Source organism: Stomoxys calcitrans, chromosome 3 (genome assembly GCF_963082655.1).
Source record: "Stomoxys calcitrans chromosome 3, idStoCalc2.1, whole genome shotgun sequence".
Lineage (NCBI taxonomy): Eukaryota > Metazoa > Arthropoda > Insecta > Diptera > Muscidae > Stomoxys > Stomoxys calcitrans.
In genome coordinates this window covers 120,378,638-120,400,949 of record NC_081554.1, presented here as the reverse complement: position 1 = coordinate 120,400,949, position 22,312 = coordinate 120,378,638, and the positions used below count along the sequence as shown (strand labels likewise).

The following is a 22,312-nucleotide window of genomic DNA, read 5'->3' as shown; positions in this document are numbered from 1 at the left end:
CGGTGAACAATTTATTTCACGTTCGGGACCGGTCAATTGGCCCCCTAGATCGTTCGATTATAGCCTCTAGACTATTTTTTGTGGGGCTATGTTAAAGCTCATGTCTACGCAGACAAGCCCGCTTTAATTGACGCATTAGAAGACAACTTTGAAGCATTTTTTCATGAGATACCGGCCGAAATGTTGTAAAAAGTATGCCAAAATATGCCATTTGCATGAATATTCTTCAAACGTTAAATTATATGGGCCGTACTATCGATTGAAATAAAGATTTCATGCATTTTTCTGAATTTTATGTGTATTTTTAACTTCCCTATAGCTTTTAAAAAATTCTTTGGCATTCTCTTCCCCATTCTATGGTGGTGGGTACAACTGAAATTAACGAAGTATTTTAAAAATTTCCCTTTAAAAGCTATAAGGCTTTACAACAACACTAAAACTATTTACACCATTGGCTGCATATTCGTTGACTTTGAGAGTGTTAAGTAGATGAAGAAGTCATGCAATGCAATGCACGGCTTTCGCCATATTCACTTTCTATGACGACAATATGCATTATTTTTACTATTGGATTCATAGGCAATGGAAATGGCATTCAAACCGTTCTCTGATGCATATCGTCCCTTACTGCCTTTAACACTTCCATACATGAGCATTTTATTTCTTTATACATAATGTCGATATTACTTCATAAAATTTGTCAATCATTTCTTGATTGTCCTTATATCCAACAATTTCTTTTGCTGCCTCCTTAGTAAGCCATTTTAATTCCGTATGTTCTTCTGAAAGGGTAGGTTCTTTAGATGGATCATTTAATTCGGCCAGCCAGTAAATAACAACTTTAGGTTTGCCTTTTACTTCGTAGTTCAATGTAATTGGATTATCTTTGTATATATTCAAATCTTCTTCAGTGTATCTACAGAAAAGTTTTAGTGGTAAGTAAAACAAATAATAGTTTAATTTCGATTGCCTTACCCGGCTTCCTCTCTCGTTTCTCTTACAGCCGTAGTGTAATCATCTTCCCCAGGATCTACATGCCCTTTGGGTGCTGACCAATGGAAGTTGCCATAAGATGCCTGCAAATAATAAACAATAATGTAAATACTCTATCAAATATACCTAAGAATTGTAATTGTAAGCATTATACCTTTAGTAAAAGAAATTCTATTTCATCTTGTAGACGGCGAAATATGACAAATCCAGCAGCTCTTTTAGCCATTGTAATATAGCTGTTTGTAACTTTGGTTACTTTAAGGTGAGGTTGTTTTCTGCAATTAATAAATCTGTTCGTGTATATCAACATTTGTTTCGCATTACTTTTCATGGCATAAAGGTAGATCGATAGAATATAATACCATGGGACAGTCGGAACAGTTTTATAATTAACAAGTAATGGACCGTACAAGTCATAGAAAAATATCACCTCCAAAATTTCAAGCATGTTGAGTAATAATTGCGCCGTCACGAGGCTCGGAAAGTCTAAATCGGTTTATATGGCAACTATAATATATAATAAGTCATAACCAAACACCTCATGGCCAAATCGGATAAGAATTGCGCCCTCTAGAAGCTCAAGAAGTCTAATCGGGCGATCGGTTTATATGGCAGCTATATAAAAACATGGACCGATTTGGCCCATTTACAATCCCAACCGACTTACACTAGTAAGAATTATTTCCAACGCCTAGCTTTGCTCAATCGAAAGTTAGCGTGCTTTGGACAGACGGACGGACATGGCTAGGTGGGCTTAAAATGTCATGACGATCATGAACACATATATATTATGGGGTCTTGGAGGAATATTTCGAGGTGTTACAAACGGAATGACGAAATTAGTAATTGTGGTATACAAGGTTAACTCAAAATCATATTAAAAAAAGAGAGAAATATTCATGGTAGAATAAAAAAAAATAGAGGTACACCCACAGAATGTTGGTGATATTAGCAAACACAGCCTGTTTATATTAAATTAAAAATTTTAAACTTTTGAATAGTTTAGGCTATGGTTTAAGTGGCAGTCTTCCATCAGACTCACTTAAACGTTTGAGCCATTGTGATACCTCAGGAACAAGAACCTTTTAAAAAGCTCAACAACTTTCGAATGTTCATACCCGCTTATCAGACAAGAGAATTTAAAGTGGAACTCCTTCTGACTGCCAGTGCAGGACACACACGCAGCAGATGTTCTATAGTCTCTTCTTCCTCGACGTCCTCACAGCATCTGCAAAAGTTGTTACTTGCAACCTTCAGTCTGTCATCCACACTGTCTGGATCATCGGGCATTGTATCAGAATAACAAAGCGTCCGTAGCCGCCGCATGACCAAAGAGAAAGCTCCCTTAGCCTCACAGCAGTGGTGGCATTAATGTCCTGAGGCGTTAGATATAGCATTAAATTCAGTAAATCAGATGGTGTCGTCCTCAGTGCTGCTATGTACACAAACAAGCCATCATTTGGATCCGGTTGACTATTTCAGTAAATGGAACCTTCTCTCCTCCCGAGGAGACAGGCAAGATATATTTCCTGCTGAAAAGAACAACTTTTGTTTCCTGCTGAAAAGAACAACTTCCGTCTTAAGCTGAGTATTCTGTTCATCCTTTCAAACTCCATATAAAAAAAGTCGACGAAACGTTGGTTAAAAATAGGCGGAAAAGTAGTACTCTACTTATAGTGAGGAAAATGACAAAAATTATCAAAGTGGGAACACTTGAAACCATTGCCGGCATCATTTGTGTATGTTTTATTAATTTTAATGGTTCGTTTTTCTTCATTCGTAACCAGCTGATTAATTGTTTGATGACATTTTTATTTGAAAACGGCAACATTTTGGCCAAAGAAACCCAAAATATCAACCTTGCCAAACCACCGAAAGAACGATTTTCGGAAATTGTTCTGTAAAAAAGAACGTAGTACAAGCCTTTATTTGCGAAAAAAATTAAATGGAGAAAACAAAAAGTGCAGAAAAAGACATGTTTTGGTATGGAAACAAAAACATGTGATTGCTACCAAATTCCGCTCGCGGAACAATTAAAAATTTCAGCGACTATTCCGAAAGCAGAATAGAATACCAACTCTTAGACGGACTTACGTCTAGACGTCAAAGTTAAAAATTGTTAAATTGTTCGCGCTTTGCTTTTGCGATTGTCTATCCGCAAACGTTACGTCATCAGCACATGCGACGACATTTACATATTTTTCTTCCATAGACAATAATATATTGTTAATGGCTATATTCCAAAACAGAGGAGACAGTACACCTCCTAGAGTCATTTCTTTCTTGACAACAAAGATATTGCAAACAAAAATCTGACATCTTTATACCGCCAAAGCCGGCCGGCTGTTAACAGCTGGTCGCGTGAGACCAACTTTTAAAAATTCGCCTTGATCATCCAGCCGGTCGAATACCTCAAGTGCGGCACAATTTCCCGGCGCAAGCAGTGGTACTTGCAGCTAGCTAAATCTGGTAATAAACAGGGTAGTCAACGAACATAAGCGGAATCAGCGTGCTGAATCTGGAAATAAACAGGGAAGTCAATAAACATAAGCGGAATTTCACTTGGAGCAATGTAACTTAGGCACCTGTGTTCCACTGATAAGTCACTCTCGAACCCTGGTAGTCGGGATGACAGGACCTCAGTCACGGCACTGTTCAACCTCTACCTACCCCTACTCCACCCCCTCCAGGCGGCGTATCATATTTGGACGATTGTACGATCATGGCCTCAGGCCCCCCACCCATTGTTGACATCTGCGATAGGTTGAAAATCTACCTCAACGAACTTGCCTCACATTTCGCTGCAAGAAATCTGAAGATATCTGCCACCAAATCTTCAGCCACACTGTTCACTCCAAATACGCGTGAGGTGAAATCTGAACTGTAATGGTCGATGGAGAAATGATTCCGACCAAGAAGGGTCCCAAAATACTTGGCGTTACATTTGACAGCTCTTACATATGCTCCCCACATGGGCTGTCTCCTCAGTTCTCTTGTTGACCACCTCCATCAGGAGACAAAGATCCTACCAGTGCGAAGACATAACTACATGCTGTCTAAGCAATACCTTTTGGGCTGTTATCGCAGAGACCATCCAAATCATCATCTTGTGGATAGATATCCACCGCCCAGAAGCCTTAAGGTAGATCTACATGATCTAGAGCGTGAGGTTCAGCGCTACAAGAGAGAATTTCTAGATCAAGCAGGTCTAGACAACATTCATGCAGACACGGTAGCAGATGCGGTAATTGGCCGATGCGGTAAATTGACCTCCCCCGGCTCAATTACGTTCCGGCAGATGCAGACGCCTAAACTCCTACAGAGCAAGGATTGATGCCGACGTTCAAGATGTATGTCCCAATTGTAACCAGGGACAGCACGATACACTTCACCTGCTTAACTGCCCGGCCAGACCCACTCGACTCAGACCCATACCCCTGTGGACGCACCCCATTTTAGTCGCAGAGTTCCTCGGTCTTGACACTCAGCACAATCAAGCAGACGAAAGATATTGGGTTGCCCAAAAAGTAATTGCGGATTTTTTAAAAGAAAGTAAATGCATTTTTAATAAAACTTAGAATGAACTTTAATCAAATATACTTCTTTTACACATTTTTTTTTCTAAAGCAAGCTAAAAGTAACAGCTGATAACTGACAGAAGAAAGAATGCAATTACAGAGTCACAAGCTGTGAAAAAATTTGTCAACGCCGACTATATGAAAAATCCGCAATTACTTTTTGGGCAACCCAATAGAACACAATAAACTGCTACAACAACAACAACCCTATGATTTATGTTTTAATTTATTAACTGGATACCCTGGCAGGTATATGAGTCAGTTGACTCCGACAACTAATTAATAGTTAAAAAACATATAGCTAATTCAATATTTGTGGTCTTATAAAGGGTGATTTTTTTGAGGTTAGGATTTTCATGCATTAGTATTTGACAGATCACGTGGGATTTCAGACATGGTGTCAAAGAGAAAGATGCTCAGTATGCTTTGACATTTCATCATGAATAGACTTACTAACGAGCAACGCTTGCAAATCATTGAATTTTATTACCAAAATCAGTGTTCGGTTCGAAATGTGTTCATTCACCGTAACGTTGCGTCCAACAGCATCTTTGAAAAAATACGGTCCAATGATTCCACCAGCGTACAAACCACACCAAACAGTGCATTTTTCGGGATGCATGGGCAGTTCTTGAACGGCTTCTGGTTGCTCTTCACTCCAAATGCGGCAATTTTGCTTATTTACGTAGCCATTCAACCAGAAATGAGCCTCATCGCTGAACAAAATTTGTCAAAATTTGAACACATTTCGAACCGAACACTGATTTTGGTAATAAAATTCAATGATTTGCAAGCGTTGCTCGTTAGTAAGTCTATTCATGATGAAATGTCAAAGCATACTGAGCATCTTTCTCTTTGACACCATGTCTGAAATCCCACGTGATCTGTCAAATACTAATGCATGAAAATCCTAACCTCAAAAAATCACCCTTTATAAGAAATAGCGATTTTTCAAATTCAAGAAATAGCGAACAGACCATTTACTGCAAATTATAACAGCTGTTCTTTGTTGGCATCTTTGTTGTGCATTTTCTGTCAGTTGGGTGTATTTTGATAAGGCATAAGGAAAATCCGTTTATAAAATGTATTTTCAGTGATAAAGACTTGTAATTGGATTATGTGGTGTGTCCATCCCCTGCTTATAATAATAAATGAATGATTAATGTTCTGAGAAACTTAGCAAAGCTCGGTTTCATTTAGCCATTTACGATGTAGATCAGCTTTTGTTCAGATATTTGCCTCGGATAAGAAGAATACATACATATCAGATACGGGAAAATGATACATTGGAATATAGGCAAATGGAGGAAGTTGTTGATTTTCTTAATAATTATCGCTTTTCTCCTGGCGACTTGTCAAATATTGCAAGGTGAAAATGGAAAACAACGATGGACCACAAAAGCGGCACAAAACCACATTCCGCTGATAATTTGGTGGACACCCTTACTTGACGGTGGTTATGACTCAAAGCGAATGTGCGAAACGAATTTTTGTAAATTCACCACAAAACGGGATCAACTGAACGAGGCAAAGGTATGTTTTCAATAATTTATAAAAATGCCATGCCCTTAACAATTTATTAAGATTTTTTTTGATTCACGAGGACAAATATAAAAAAATGGGAATATACGGATCATTTTAGTTTTCTATGTACACATATTGATTTCTATAGTTGAATAAAAGTTTTTAATTTGGAAACAAACCTTGTCGTTCAGAGTAAAAAAGAATTCTTCGAAAATTCGAAAGTCATGTATAATTAAAAAATAGTACTCTTACTCAAATTTCTTATTACAAACCGTCTGAGCATTAAAAAAGGTACATCATTCCTTCAAATATCAAAAATTCCTTTCAGACATAACACAAAAGTGTTTCAATAAAAATTGAAAATAAAGACTTTTTTTATATTTTGAAGCTGCGTTAAGATTTTCCGGACCATGCGTCCATTTGGTGTCCACATTCTTTCATTATTGAAGTAAAACTAAAACGCATTAAGTTCGGACGGATCGAATTTGGCATAGTTACAACATTTCATCAAAATCCGGTAGCAAATGTACCAATTATGAACCCATAGTACGGTCCGATCAAGACTAAACTCCGCAAGGGCGTTAAGCACCGTTCCAAATTTCAGTAAATTAAACGTGCCATTATGGGTTAAAGATCATAAATTGGAAGATCAGTCAATAGGAAGCTATATCCAAATATAGTTCCATCTGCACTATATCCGGGAAGGATGTGTAGTGATCTAATAAAACTCTGTGCCAAATTTCAGCCGGTTAGGCTGGGTTGAAAAGAGGGTGCGGATATTAAAAATCAGAACAAATTTTTGAGGTGGTTTTACCTTCCTAATGCTGGCAAAATTTGTGAGGTACTATGCCATGTAAAACTTCTCTCCATTGATATGTGAGAAGTTTGCCCCTGTTCCTTAGTGGAATGTTCATGGTGCAAAATTTGCATTTGCAAGCATAGAAGACATTGACGACAACTTCAACAGAACTACCACTGCACTAGTGGATAGCTGTCCTCTTCGAAAAAGGAAATCAAACCGAAAAAACCCTGGATGACCGGGAAGATTTCCAACATTGGGAAAGTACGATGTAAAAAGCAGAAGTATATTGGTATGTGTTTACATACGGCTCATTGAATATAATAAAATTATCAGAGCGGCAAAACGTACCATTAGAAGCTTTTTGCGACTAGGTCGATACTGTTAATTACGCCGCCAAGATGAAAAAGTTTCTCTCAAAACCCAATGTCCAAACTGAAACATTAGTAGACGACATAGGAGTGAGAGCAGAGACAACGGAGGACGTCTTGAGGCTTTTGATGAAAACACGTTTTTCCCAGGAGAAAAGGTACTCACAAAAACACCGAAATTTTGAAAAATTGCGGTTGATCGAAGGCTTATCATAACGGAATTTATGACCAAGGAAGTCTTGAGGAGCTTCAAACCATTTGCTTAACTGCTTAAATACAAACAGCATGCCTATGTCAACGGAAAGTCAGCAGCCGGTTGTACGCACCGGATTGATCTGATGGAATCCTTAATCGACAAGGGCTGCCGTCTCAGCGTACGTGTTCGCCCTTTTTTCGTCATGGAAAAGGGGAATCCCGGAATGTCTTTTCCGCACGCTTGTGGTCCGTGCCGAGATTGAAAAGAACCCCGGACTCTGGTTATGTTCGGTTTGCCAGAACCGCCTCCATCATCGGTAGGTGAAGGTGAGGTGTAACCGGTGCATGGAGTGGGTACATTTCCAAATTTGGACTGGCCTTACATCACTACGAAATTATAGTTACACTGAATATGTTGCAAGGTGCTATGCGAACATAAGCAGAAGTAGGTAACAAACGTCGCCTTCTGCGTCCTTGTGGTCGGACTATATGACCCACCCTACCTATCTAGTGCGGCAATATACCCAACAGCATCATCCTAGCCCCAATATTGCGAGGCCAGCGACGGGAAGTATATCATTTTTGCAATTGAATTGCAAAGGTCTCCGTAGCAAGATCAACGAGATTGTGGATTTTATGAGTCGGAAGAACATATTGGTTGCAGCGATCCAGGAGACAAAGCTGATCAACACCTGCAGCTTGCACAGTTTTCACGGATATATTGTGCCACGTAAGGATCGCTCAAGGAATGGAGGTGGAGGATTGGCCTTCGTGATATACCATTCCGTGCAGTATAGACCCATCTCGCCTGCGGGATAGCAGTCAGGTCCGGTACAGTCGAGATAGAGCTATACCACGTGTACATACCGCCGGTTGGTAGCTGTGTCCCAGTTAACGGCCAGGTTTACAAGCCCGACATAGCTAAGCTATTATCTGCCTCGTAGGAGAATTTCCATTCGCCGAGCATCAAAATGGATTCCGAAGACTGTATAGCACAACAACTGCTTTGCATGCCATCACCGGACACAGCCCAGGCTTCAATCAGCCCAGGCCATGTGAAAGGACTGCCTCGTGGCACTGGACCTATCGAAGGCATTCGACACGGTCAGCCATGCCAAACTATTTGAGAACATAGCCAACACGTCCCTTCAGCCAGCCCTTACACATTCTCCCCACATGTCTCAGCAATTTGCGATAAAACAAAAGTAGAAACAAGGTCCTCAAGTCACTTGCCGGCAGCACTTGGGGTGCAGATAAAAATACCTTGTTGACCACGTACAAAGCAATTGACCGGTCTTTGGTAAGTTATGTAGCGCAAGTGTGGTCTCGTCAGCGCAACATAGCCAACACGTCCCTTCAGCCAGCACTTACACATTCTCCCCACATGTCTCAGCAATTTACGATAAAACAAAAGTAGAAACAAGGTCCTCAAGTCACTTGCCGGCAGCACTTGGGGTGCAGATAAAAAAACCTTGTTGACCACGTACAAAGCAATTGGCCGGTCTTTGGTAAGTTATGTAGCGCCAGTGTGGTCTCGTCAGCGCTACAAGAGAAAGCCTCTAGATCAAGCGGTAATCATGCGGGTCTAGACACGACACGGTAGCGGATACGGTAAATAGTTCAGTTCCACCTGAAGAAATTGACCTCCTCCGCCAAACCAGAGTAGTGCTGGCTCAATTACGTACCGGCAGATGCAGCCGCCTCAATTCCTACTTAGCAAGTATTGATGCAGACGTGCAAGATGTATGTCCCGATTGTGACCAGGGACCACACGACACACGTCACCTGTTTAAATGCCAAACAAACAAACAGCTACAACATCAACGGAATATCGGTGTAGACTGCCCTGCACGAGGTTGTGCTTTAAAAGAGATGAATCCTTCGATGCCAAGACGTACACATTGGCGGTTTGAATTGACATCGAGGAGACGTTGAACACTTGATCCAATCCTTAGATCAGTACCGGATGGACCAGGTCCTTAGAGCCTGGATAAACCATATGCCAAGGAACAGGTCGATAAATTTCGTGTCCCATGACATAAATATAAGGGAGATAGTCGCACAGGGCGCTCCACAGGGGGGCATTTTATAGCCACTCCTTTGGGTGATCACCATAAATTACGGATATTGACTGAGGAGGGATTTGAACTCTTTAATACTTCTTAGGGGTAATGATCCGAACCATCTATGCAGAAGGACAGAAAGGGTCTCGCATATGGCATATGACTAGGCTAGACCCAGGGGTTTCAATGTTAATCCAGAGAAGGCTGAAATATGCCTGTTCACGAGGAAGACGACGCAACAAAGCCTTTACTCAACAAAGCGATTTCGATATCTGACAAGATCAAATAGTTAGGAGTGATCTTGGATAGGAAACTTAATTAGAAGCGCCACATTCAGGAGCGTATTGAGGTTTCCGATCGGATACTTGAGGTCGAGTGCAAGGCATTGCTTGCAGCGGCACAGTCTTGGACTGACGGAACCATAGTAGATCATGTTACCCAGATGGGCGTAAAGTGGAAGATCATGTTACCCAGATGGGCGTAAAGTGGTGTGGTACTAACGCGAGGACGTCGATTGTGGACATCTTTACGGACAGTAAAATGGCCATAAGGGCAATAACAACCAGGACGGTAAGGTCACGAACAGTCTTGCAATGTATGAAGGATATTAACGCCTTCTCTGAGGATGGCACAATCCACATCGCATAGGCCCATTGGTGGGCGTTCAAATTTGGTCACCTCGCCCCTTCAAAATTTTGTTCGGGCTGTCAAAAGCGCTTTTATGGTCCGATTTTCAAATTTTTTTTCGGGAAAGTGCTTAAAATGCCCTACAAAACACATGCCTAAATGTGCCGGATATTTTTTATAGTGTCGAAGAAATTTGACTAACAAATTTTTTTGTTAAATTTTCGCTGAGGCTTGTCTCTTATTTTGTTGCTTGCGAAAGAATTTTTGAGCCGATTTAAATTTTTTTAACTAATTTGGAAAGCTAATAAAATTTATTATTTTTTATGAAAAGACAATATTTTTTTTTTTTGTAAAAAAAGATAATTTCAATGTTTCGTCTCTATACAGAAAACTCGGCCTAACACTATCAATTTTGCTTAAAGAAAACTTAATATAGATGAGTTTTAGGTGTTATTTTTATAAATTGTGTTAACTCTAATAAGAGATCTGCAAAGTACAATATTGGCTTTTTTTAACAAAAAAAAAAACTTGGAAAACACTTCGAGTTCTCAAAACGCAAAGCTGAAACCCCCAACTTTATAACGTACTTTTATTGCCCTAAGCAATAACTAATTGCATGCAAAAATTTTTTTGCGCCATCCAAGGATTGAGGTCTCTACGGACATTTTACAAAAAAATGCCAATTTTGCAAACATCTTTTCCCAGTGTGTAGATTTTGGGTGTTTTCATCACGAAATGTGGCCAACATGTTTACTCATTTTTTAAAAAAGATCTACAAATTTGTGCAAAATTAGAAAGATATCTTTAGTAGTTTTGGTTTTATGATATTTTCAATTTAAATTTTATTTTTCACAAAAGTGTATTTTTTGGCCTTATTTTGGGTTTTACCCAAATAATAAAACTAAAATTTTACTTTTTATACCCACCACCGAAGGATGGGGGTATATTCATTTTGTCATTCCGTTTGCAACACATCGAAATATCCATTTCCGACCCTATAAAGTATATATATTCTTGATCAGCGTAAAAATCTAAGACGATCTAGGCATGTCCGTCCGTCTGTCCGTCTGTCTGTTGAAATCACGCTACAGTCTTTAAAAATTGAGATATTGAGCTGAAATTTTGCACAGATTCTTTTTTTGTCCATAAGCAGGTTAAGTTCGAAGATGGGCTATATCGGACTATATCTTCATATAGCCACATTTATTACCCGATTTTGCTGAAATTTGGGACAGTGAGTTTTGTTAGGCCCTTCGACATCCTTTGTCAATTTGGCCCAGATCGGTTCAGATTTGGATATAGCTGCCATATAGACCGATCCTCCGATTTATGGTGTTAGGCCCATAAAAGCCACATTTATTACCCGATTTTGCTGAAATTTGGGACAGTGAGTTTTGTTAGGCCCTTCGACATCCTTCGTCAATTTGGCTCAGATCGGTTCAGATTTGGATATAGCTGCCATATAGACCGACCCTCCGATTTAGGGTCTAAGGGCCATAAAAGCCACATCTTTTATCCGATTCCACTGAAATTCGGGACAGTAAGTTGTGTTAGGCCCTTCGACATCCTTTGTCAATTTGGCCCAGATCGGTTCAGATTTGGATATAGCTGCCATATAGACCGATCCTCCGATTTATGGTGTAAGGCCCATAAAAGCCACATTTATTACCCGATTTTGCTGAAATTTGGGACAGTGAGTTGCGTTAGGCCCCTCGACATCTTACTTCAATTTGGCCCAGATCGGTTCAGATTTGGATATAGCTGCCATATAGACCGATTTCTTGATTTAAGGTTTTGGGCCCATAAAATGCTCATTTATTGTCCATGTCGCCGAAATTTGGGACAGTGAGTTAAGATAAGCTCCTTGACATACATCTGCAATATCGCACAGATCGGTCCAAATTTAGATATAGCTGCCATATAGACCGATATCTAGGTTTTAGGTTTTGGGGCCATAAAGACGCATTTATTGTCCGATGTCGCTGAAATTTGAGACAGTGAGTTTAGTTAGGCTCTTCGACGTCCTTCTTCAATTTTGCCCAGATCGATCCAGATTTGAATATAGCTGCCATGTAGACCGATCTCTCGATTTAAAGTCTTTGCCCCATAAAAAGCGCATTTATAATCCAATTTCACTGAAATTTTACATAGTAACTTATGTTAGGCTTTTCAACATCCGTGTCGTATATGGTTCAGATCGGTTAATTTTTCGATATAGGTACTGTACTTATTAGTATTTGGTCCAAATCGGAACATGTTTTGATATAACTGATATGGGTCATAAGGTGTGAAATTTTCACCGAATTTTGATGAAAGGTGGTTTACATATATACCCGAGGTGGTGGGTATCCAAAGTTCGGCCCGGCCGAACTTAACGCCTTTTTACTTGTTGCTTTTGCATTTTATTGTAGCACCCGTCTTGACCTTTCCAGAAACGCATAATTTGTATATATAAATATGATATTATGTGGGCCGAAATCGATGCACAATGTGCACACCTCGGTTATTTTGGAATTCATTCATGACATAAAAGTTGTCTCAAAATTATAATTGTGTTTGCTCGTTACTTATATGTTTGCTACATAAAATTATTACCCTACGTCATATTTAGTTGAAGTATGTCATAAAATATGACCTGCTTGACTTTAATCCACTATTTTTAATTACATCAATGTATTGGGTTGCCTAAAAAGTAATTGCGGATTTTTTAAAAGAAAGTAAATGCATTTTTAATAAAACTTAGAATGAACTTTAATCAAATATACTTTTTTACACTTTTTTCTAAAGCAAGCTAAAAGTAACAGCTGATAACTGACAGAAGAAAGAATGCAATTACAGAGTCACAAGCTGTGAAAAAATTTGTCAACGCCGACTATATGAAAAATCCGCAATTACTTTTTGAGCAACCTAGTATGTAGTCGAAATATGTCATAAAACATGAAGTGTGTTTTTTTATCCCAGCCAAAAATAACCCAACCCTTCGCAACAGATAAGAACACAACTAGAGATTTAAAAAAGTTTGGTTATATTTTTTATTTGTTATTTTGTATCTTTATATTATATGATTTCAATAAAGTGATCGTCTGTGTTGGACCCCAGATCTAAAAGGTACATTAAATCCCTTAAATTTTTTGGATTATCAGAGGTTAAAGACCTGTAACAAATCCATCGGTCCCTACGCGCTGATCTAATCGTTATAATCTGTGGTGGTATAGAGGAAGTGGTCGTGGATTAACAGCTGCAGGATCCCAGGTTCAATCTCTGGCCATAGAGAAGTTTCTTTTCAAAAATTTTGTTTGTTTTTTATATTTTTTAATAATATCCACCAAATTTGTTAAAATACCATGGTATTCTAACAAATTTTGTGCAATTTATTTGCTCCCCCTTCACTAAAAAGTACTTTTTATTTCTAGTTAATTCATATTAAACATCATATTTCGTTTATTATTCAAAATATGCAAATTGCAAATTTTGCCCATGAACATTCAACTAAGTAACAGGAGCAAACTTCTTATTCAAAATATATTAACATTAATAATTTTTGAAGACTTATCATTTATTTTGTTTCTTTGTTTTTTTTTAATGCAACTGTTTATGTTGTTGTAGTTGCTTATGTTGTATCTTGTTGTTTTTTTGTAGTTCATTTATTTTGTGTGGTGGCGCCCTCCGTTGAGTGTTTGGCCCCTTGCCACTACGGAATCTTTGGAGTGGTTAGGCCGACGACAGTACTTGCACATCGACAGAGCCTCACACTCCCACGCCTCGTGAGCTCGACCCAAGCATTTGAAACAAAGGTTCATCAATTTGACATTGATGAACCTTTGCTCCAAAGGAAGGGTCTTAAATTTCTGGCAAGGGGGCAAAGTGTGACCCCTCCGGCAAAATACACATTTAATTTGGCATTTTTGTGTCGGTTTCGGCGGCGGCTACGGTGGTGGCCCAAAAATAAACGCCAACGAATGATTCCAATTGTTTTTTATTAAACACATCACAATTTTTATGTTAATAATGTTTTGAACTTGTGTATGTGATTAAAATAAAGAAAATCGTAAACAAATTCAACATAGTTGCACAATCGTGCATACAAATTGGTAATAGATTAGGAGAAATGGGAAAAATACGCCTATGACAATCCCAAAATCGTAAGCATGTGAAAATGAACACTCTGACTTACGTATGTGCAGGCGAAAAATTAAATTTGACCTACACAAACTAATACATTCACCATTTTCCCACTGGGTATCTATAGAACAGACGTAACTGTAAACAGCACCTAGTGAGTAGTAAAGTGATATTAGTAAGTAGCTCAACCAGTAACATAGTTGGGAACGAACTGTATTTTAATTAATTTTAAGCTAAAACAAGTAAAAAGTCGTTAAGTTTGGCCGGGCCGAACTTTGGATACCCACCACCTCGGGTATATATGTAAACCACCTTTGATCAAAATTCGGTGAAAATTTCATAACTTATGTCCCATATCAGTTTTATCAAAATATGTTCCGATTTGGACCAAATACTAATAAGTACAGTAGCTATATCTAAAAATAAACCGATCTGAACCATATACGACACGGATGTCAAAAAGCATAACATAAGTCGCTTTTGGTCCCATAAAAGGCATTTATAGCCTTTTATGGGACCAAGACTTTAAATCGAGAGATCGGTCTATATGGCAGCTATATTCAAATCTGGTCCGATCTGGGCAAAGTTGAAGAAGGACGTCGAAGAGCCTGACTAAACTCACCCTCTCAAATTTCAGCGACATCGGACAAAAAAATGCGTCTTTTATGGCCCCAAAACCCAGATATCCGTCTATATGGCGCTATATCCAAATCTGGACCGATCTGTGCAATATTGCAGAAGTGTGTCTAGGGGCTTAACTTAACTCATTGTCCCTAATTTCGGCGACATCGGACAATAAATGAGCATTTTATGGGCCAAAAACATTAAATCAAGAAATCGGTCTATATGGCAGCTATATCCAAATCTGAACCGATCTGGGCTAAATTGAAGAAAGATGTCGAAGGGCCTAAGACAACTCACTGTCCCAAACCTCAGCAAAATCGAATAATAAATGTGGCTTTTATGGGTCTAATACCCTTAATCGGAGGATTGATCTATATGGCAGCTATATCCAAATCTGGACCGATCTGGGCCAAATTGACAAAGGATGTCGATGGACCTAAAACAATTCACTGTCTCGAATTTCATCAAAATCGGATAATAAATATGGCTTTTGTGAGCCTAAGACCCTAAATCGGAGGATCGGTCTATATGGCAGCTATATCCAAATCTGAACCGATCTGGTCCAAATTAACGAAGGAAGTCGAAGGGCCTAACACAACTCCCAGTCGCAAATTTCAGCGAAATCGGATAATAAATGTGGCTTTTATGGGCCTTAGACCCAAATTGGGAGGATCGGTCTATATGGCAGCTATATCTAAATCTGGACCGATTTGAGCCAAATTGACGAAGGATGTCGAAGGGCCTAACACAACTTACTGTCCCAAATTTCAGCAAAATCGGATAATAAATGAGGCTATTATGGCCCTAAATCGGCGGATCGGTCTATATGGGGGCTATATCAAGATATAGTCCGATAAAGCCCATCTTCGAACTTAACCTGCTTATGGACAAGAAAAGAATCTGTGCAAAATTTCAGCTTAATACCTCTATTTTTAAAGACTGTAGCGTGATTTCAACAGACAGACGGACTGACGGACGGACATGTCTAGATCGTCTTAGATTTTTACGCTGATCAAGAATATATATACTTTATAGGGTCGGAAATGGATATTTCGATGTGTTCCAAACGGAATGACAAAATGAATATACCCCTATCCCTCGGTGGTGGGTATAAAAAACGTGTATAGTCAACATGTAATAATATTAAGGGAAAGTTTGTATCTGCTTTACTGTGGCGTTAAAATGCAAAGGGAAACCCCTGTTTTGACAGCGCTTCTTAACCCTCTATGTATAAAGCGTTAATTTAAACTAACAAACTTTTAATTTGTACACATACATTTTACAACGTTTTTTTATTGTCTTTTATTTGTTATACAGATTCTTACGAAATATTTTTCTATTTCCTCAGAATTTGTAATTATGTACATTTAGTACATACTCGGCCGACACGGGGTAATTATGGGCACCACACAGGCTGGAACTTTGAGCTCCGACTTGTGTGGTGTCCATCGTTACCACGGGCTTAGCTGTAAGCTACCGGGAGCTTCCAGTGGCAAACTATTGTCCACTCCATGGAAAATGCCGCGAAAGGCGTATGCATCAGCTGATCTGCGCAATCTGGCCAGAAGAACGCATACCCGATAATTGGAACCTCAGCATACTATGTCCCGTACACAAGGAAGGAGACAAGACGGAATGTGCGACCTACAGATACTCTCGAGCGTACTGTGTGAAAGATTAAAACCTAAAATCAATGAGATAATTGGGGCCTATCAATGCGGCTCTAGACCTGGTAAATCCACCCTGGACCAGATATTCACACTGCGCCAAATCCTGGAAAAGACCCGAGAAGGATAAATTAACACCTACCATCTCTTTGTTGACCACAAAGTCGCTTTCGATACTCCTTTACGTTCAAAGGTATTTCAAGCCATGTCTGAGTTTGGTATCCCTGCAAAATTAATAAGACTCTGCAGGATGACACTTGCTGCCACGCGTTCCTCGGTAAGAATAGGAAAGAATCTCTCCGAACCATTTAATACCAAACGAGGTTTCAGATAAGAAGACAGCCTATCGTGTGATTTCTTTAATATTCTGCTGGAGAAGATTATACGAATGCAGATGTGAATAAATATGGCACACTAATCACAAGAGAACACATGCGCTTATGCCGACGACGTCGACATCATAGTTCGGTCACCGAAAGTAGTAACTGCTGCCTTTGAGAGAATCGAAAGGGAATCAATGAAAATGGGTCTGGCAGTAAATGAAGATAAGACGAAATGGATGGTTTCAACTCCTAAAACATCTTGTAAAACCGAACAGATAAAGAAAATGGAGAATGTTGGGAACCACAACTTTGAGATTGTAACTTTATCTACCTCGACACCGCCGTAAGCGAAACGAATGGCAACAATATTGAGGTAAAGCGAAAAATAATACTGGCAATCAGATGTTACTTTGGACTAAGTAAGCAGTTTAGAAGCAAGGCCATCTCTCGACAGACGAAGATTACACTATACAAGACACTGATACTACCCGTGGTGTTATATGGTTCTGAAGCATGGGTACTTGTGAAAGCAGATGAGGCCAAGCTTGGAGTATTTGATAGAAAGATTCCTCGTTAAATATATGGACCAGTTTGCGTTAATGGAGAATATAGATGACGTATAAAACACGAACTGTATGAACTGTACGACGACGATAGTATAGTTACATGCATCAAAATACAACGGCTGCGTTGGCTAGCCGTTGTATTCAGAATGGATAAAGAAGCTCCAGCAAAGAAGAACATGGTGGTACACGTAAACCGGGAAGACCAACAGCCCAATGGAAAGATCAAGTGGTGGGAGACACCAAGTGGTGTCAGAGATTTTAGAATCAGCGCAGAGATCATGGCGCTTGGAACGCTATTCTACGTTCGGCTAGTGGAACAAATGTTCTATCATAGCCAATTAAAGTAAGTAAAGTAAATTACATTGAGTACAATGTTGGATGAATTTTAAAATGAAAAATGAATTGCAAAGAAAATTAAATTGCAGATTTGCTTGAAGAATTTTTTCTACTGATGAAAGATAAAAGGAAAGCAGTCAATAACGCTATATCTGTTGTAGAACTATATGATGAAGACATTGTGGCAGAGGTGCCATCGAAAAATTTTCAAGACGAAGAGAAGCAAAAGTGTATAAATATTAGTGAAACGTCAGGAATTGGCAATATTGAAAAGGAAATCTCGGTCAAAAATATTCATAATGTTATTGAACCATTGTGGTAGTTCATCTTCGGAAAGCTTTCAAAGTTTTTTTCCAAGTACTGCATATGTCTTAAATTCGACTAAAATACAAGCCATTCCTAATCAAATATGTAAAAGAAGTGATAATCGAAACGATCAAAATGTAGATTTGCAATATCTTGTTGATGAAGTAATGAATTTGTCAAATGAAAATTAAGTTCAAAGAAATGAAAGTTCGTCAAATTCTGAATGGCCAATATCATCCAAGTTGGGTAAAACAGAGGTTTCAGCCGATAGTACGAAAATATTGAAATATGCTTTAGCATTGATCTCGAAGTCCTATGTGTCCCGTTATGATACAAATAGCTATACTGACCTCATACTTGCTTCCTTTCAGTAATAGCCTCGTCTTCTCACTATCTGGGTTGGATAGGATTTTCGCCGTCCTACCGACCGTTTCGCTGTTCCACAATGTTGCATGCGCATTCTTCGCCCACTCCCTTAACTCGGACTGCGTCGACCCGAAAGTTTATTGACGGAAGTCATCTGGCCTTCACCGCCAAATCGTGTGCCCTTTCATTTCCCCTTGCTCCGTTATGGCCCGGCATCTAAACGATGCGGATTTTGACATCCTCAGGGAAGCCGTTAATCTCCTTACACTGCAGGACTGTTCGTGACCTAACCGTCCTGGTTGTTATTGACTTATGGCAATTATACTGTCCGTAAAGATGTTCACACTCGACGTTCTCGCGGATCTCCGCCTGCAGGACCGTATTATGGTCAGGCAGTCTAAAACTGATCTCAGTCCCTGGGTTCTCAATGTAAATCCCCAGGCCCACTCTGTCCTCTAGCTTTGATCCATCTGTGTAACATAATCTCCCAGATGGCAATACTAGAGTTCCGTCAATCCAAGACTGAGCCGATGGCAGCAGTGCCTCGCACTCGACTTCAAGGTTCATCTCAGGTATCCTATCGGAAACCTCTTCTCTTCCTTCCAGGTTTCCTATCGTCGCCTCGATTATACCGCGATGGTATGAGCTGCTCCCATCCTCAATCCATTCTCCCATCGCCTTAAGTCTCATAGCCGCAGTGGCTGCCTCACACTTAATCTGTATGTCAATGGGTCGGATATCTAAAATAGTCTCCAATGCCCTAGTGGGCGTGGTTCTCATCGCTCCGCCTATGCCAAGACAACATGTTCTCTGAACCTATTGTATGGTCCTTATGTTGCACTTTCTCCCCATAGTAGTCCACCAAACTACTAAGGTGGAGTAAGTATTGGTCTAATCACGCTCCTGTAGAGCCAGTCGACTATCTTCGGATTTGTTGTAATAATAAACATTTCTACCGGTATTATTTTCTATGTTTCGTAAATGCTTTTGCAAATTAACGACTAAAAATAAAAAAGAGACATTTTTTTAATATATTTTACAGGCCATTTTATTTTATGGATCTAATGTGAAAATTGGTGACTTCCCTCTTCCACGGCAACCTCATCATATATGGGCCCTAATACACGAAGAATCGCCGCGAAATGTTCCGTTTATGCCATATATGGAGTGGCTTCAACATTTTAATTTTACGTCGACTTTTAGTCGCCACAGTAATATGCCGCTTACGACGTATTATTTGACTGACGTAGATAATTTAACAAGTCCCACCTATGTTATACCCATTGGAGAAAAATCAAGACACAAAGACGAAGCTCTGGTACTTTTTATGCAATCAGACTGTGATACTATGTCCGGACGCGATGATTATGTAAAGGAGTTAATGAATTACATTAAAGTGGATTCATACGGCACGTGTCTAAAGAATCGCAAGTTGCCTCCCAGGTACACTACAGAGAATAAGACATTTTTATAGATTGTATATTTTGTTTATATTGCATTCACACAAATATTAATTTGACCAGTCTGCAGAAAATTCAACATGACTACCTAAATAATCTATACTCTCCCGAACTGTTAAAATTCATGGCACGCTATAAGTTTATAATGTCGTATGAAAATGGTGTTTGCGAAGATTACATAACGGAGAAATTTTGGAGACCCCTTATTGCAGGAGCCATACCGATTTATTTTGGCTCGCCTTCAATAAAGGTAAGAGCAAATTATGTATTAGTAAAATGTGTGTAATTATACTTATTTGCAGGATTGGTCTCCAAACGAAAAATCATTTATAAATGTGCGAGATTTTAAGAGTCCGGAATCATTAGCCATTTACCTAAAGGAATTGGATTCACACGACAAAGCATACAATTCCTATTTAAATCATAAGTACAATATGCTTCAGCCAATTTCTAACAAGCGGCTATTGGACGAGCTCAATTCGCGTAAAGCAGCAATGTACAATGGTGATATATTTCAAAGCTTTGAATGCGCCGTCTGCTCATACGTTCATGAACAGACAAAACAAGCAAAACGTCAAATGGCGTCAGAACTGCCTTACCAATGTTCGCATGAGCCCGTGTACCCATCTATGTATGCTAAAGTTTCAAACTATGAGGATTGGTATTCAATAATGTCCGTAGGCAAATGCAAAGCTATTATACTAGACAATTTGTTTAAACGCAACAAGAATTTTTCAGACGCGGAATTTATGAAAATGTTAAATAAAGATCTATCTCTTGGTAAATGTTGAATATAATACAAACATATCTAATTAAAATTGAATTACCGTCGTAGTGTTTCAAATAGTTTTTGATTTTAATGAGATGTTTCAATAAAGAAAATGAAAAAAGTGTTGCTCGGCATTTTCTGATAACAGATTGACATACATACGTATATTGTTTGAGATAGCCCTTTTTTTTAAGAAATAAAACCAATCTTTACAAAAAATTTCAGTTACAAATCGAACAGCTTTATTAGATTAATTATTACTAACGAGTGAAAAACAATATTCACAAAAGAGGACTGTACAACCAAGATATATGCATTTACAGGTAGTAGCAGTTGCCCTACAACAAAATTTTGAGTGCACCATCTGTTATTAGTGCAACTCTGAGTTGAGTATATTACTATTGTAGTTTGCGCTATTTTTCGTTATTTGTGTGTATGGTTTTTAACTATAGTACACACACTCAAAACCGAAACTCGATGACAGATAGTGCACTTCGCGAGAAAAAATTGTACTCATCTGTTTGTGGTACAATACCTGGTATATATGACATGAACGTTACCCAAAATTTGTAGGTACGCAGCACAAATCAAATTTTCTTTGCGTAACAGGGTGACATGATTGGCATTGGTGAATTTTTTCTTGCAACTACGAATGAAAATTTATGTTTTAATAGCTCCATGCCAGGATGTACTTATTATGAAATTAAGTTATTAGCAAGTAAAAACGATTAATTAAAGCACATATGTACTTTACTAGGCAAAAATTATTAAAATTCGACCAAAATTCTACACAACTATTTTTCAGTGGCGACACAAATGTCTTGACTGCAACCGAAAATCTCAATCTCAATCCTGAAAACAAAGATTTTGAAATCTTTGTTTGCTAAAAAGCCTTGAGGTTTGAATGAAATTTGAAATTGGAATCCCCCAGAATTTCGACAGTTTTTAGCTTATAGGGGAATAGTTGCGGTGAAGTAGATGATGATATATAAAGGGTGATTTTTTTGAGGTTAGGATTTTCATGCATTAGTATTTGACAGATCACGTGGGATTTCAGACATTGTGTCAAAGAGAAAGATGCTCAGTATGCTTTGACATTTCATCATGAATAGACTTACTAACGAGCAACGCTTGCAAATCATTGAATTTTATTACCAAAATCAGTGTTCGGTTCGAAATGTGTTCATTCATGTGTTCAGCGATGAGGCTCATTTCTGGTTGAATGGCTACGTAAATAAGCAAAATTGCCGCATTTGGAGTGAAGAGCAACCAGAAGCCGTTCAAGAACTGCCCATGCATCCCGAAAAATGCACTGTTTGGTGTGGTTTGTACGCTGGTGGAATCATTGGACCGTATTTTTTCAAAGATGCTGTTGGACGCAACGTTACGGTGAATGAACACATTTCGAACCGAACACTGATTTTGGTAATAAAATTCAATGATTTGCAAGCGTTGCTCGTTAGTAAGTCTATTCATGATGAAATGTCAAAGCATACTGAGCATCTTTCTCTTTGACACCATGTCTGAAATCCCACGTGATCTGTCAAATACTAATGCATGAAAATCCTAACCTCAAAAAAATCACCCTTTACTACCAATTTCTTTTATTACACTACTCCTACC

General features: G+C 38.9%; 2 protein-coding genes across 2 annotated transcripts; one reads left to right on the top strand and one right to left on the bottom strand.

Moving 5' to 3' along the window:
- Positions 1-442: 442 nt before the first annotated feature.
- LOC106086895 (bis(5'-nucleosyl)-tetraphosphatase [asymmetrical]) lies at positions 443-1,275 on the bottom strand. The gene is made up of 3 exons (XM_013251719.2): positions 1,148-1,275; positions 976-1,076; positions 443-916 (listed from the first exon to the last, which is right to left on the bottom strand). Exons 1-3 carry the CDS (start codon positions 1,217-1,219, stop codon positions 658-660), a joined length of 432 nt encoding a protein of 143 aa, XP_013107173.1. The 5' UTR covers positions 1,220-1,275; the 3' UTR covers positions 443-657.
- A 4,313-nt stretch (positions 1,276-5,588) lies between these two features.
- On the top strand, positions 5,589-20,743 carry LOC106095170 (alpha-(1,3)-fucosyltransferase B). Its single transcript, XM_059365207.1, has 4 exons — positions 5,589-6,104; positions 19,503-19,903; positions 19,984-20,170; positions 20,223-20,743. Exons 1-4 carry the CDS (start codon positions 5,850-5,852, stop codon positions 20,709-20,711), a joined length of 1,332 nt encoding a protein of 443 aa, XP_059221190.1. The 5' UTR covers positions 5,589-5,849; the 3' UTR covers positions 20,712-20,743.
- Positions 20,744-22,312: the final 1,569 nt, after the last annotated feature.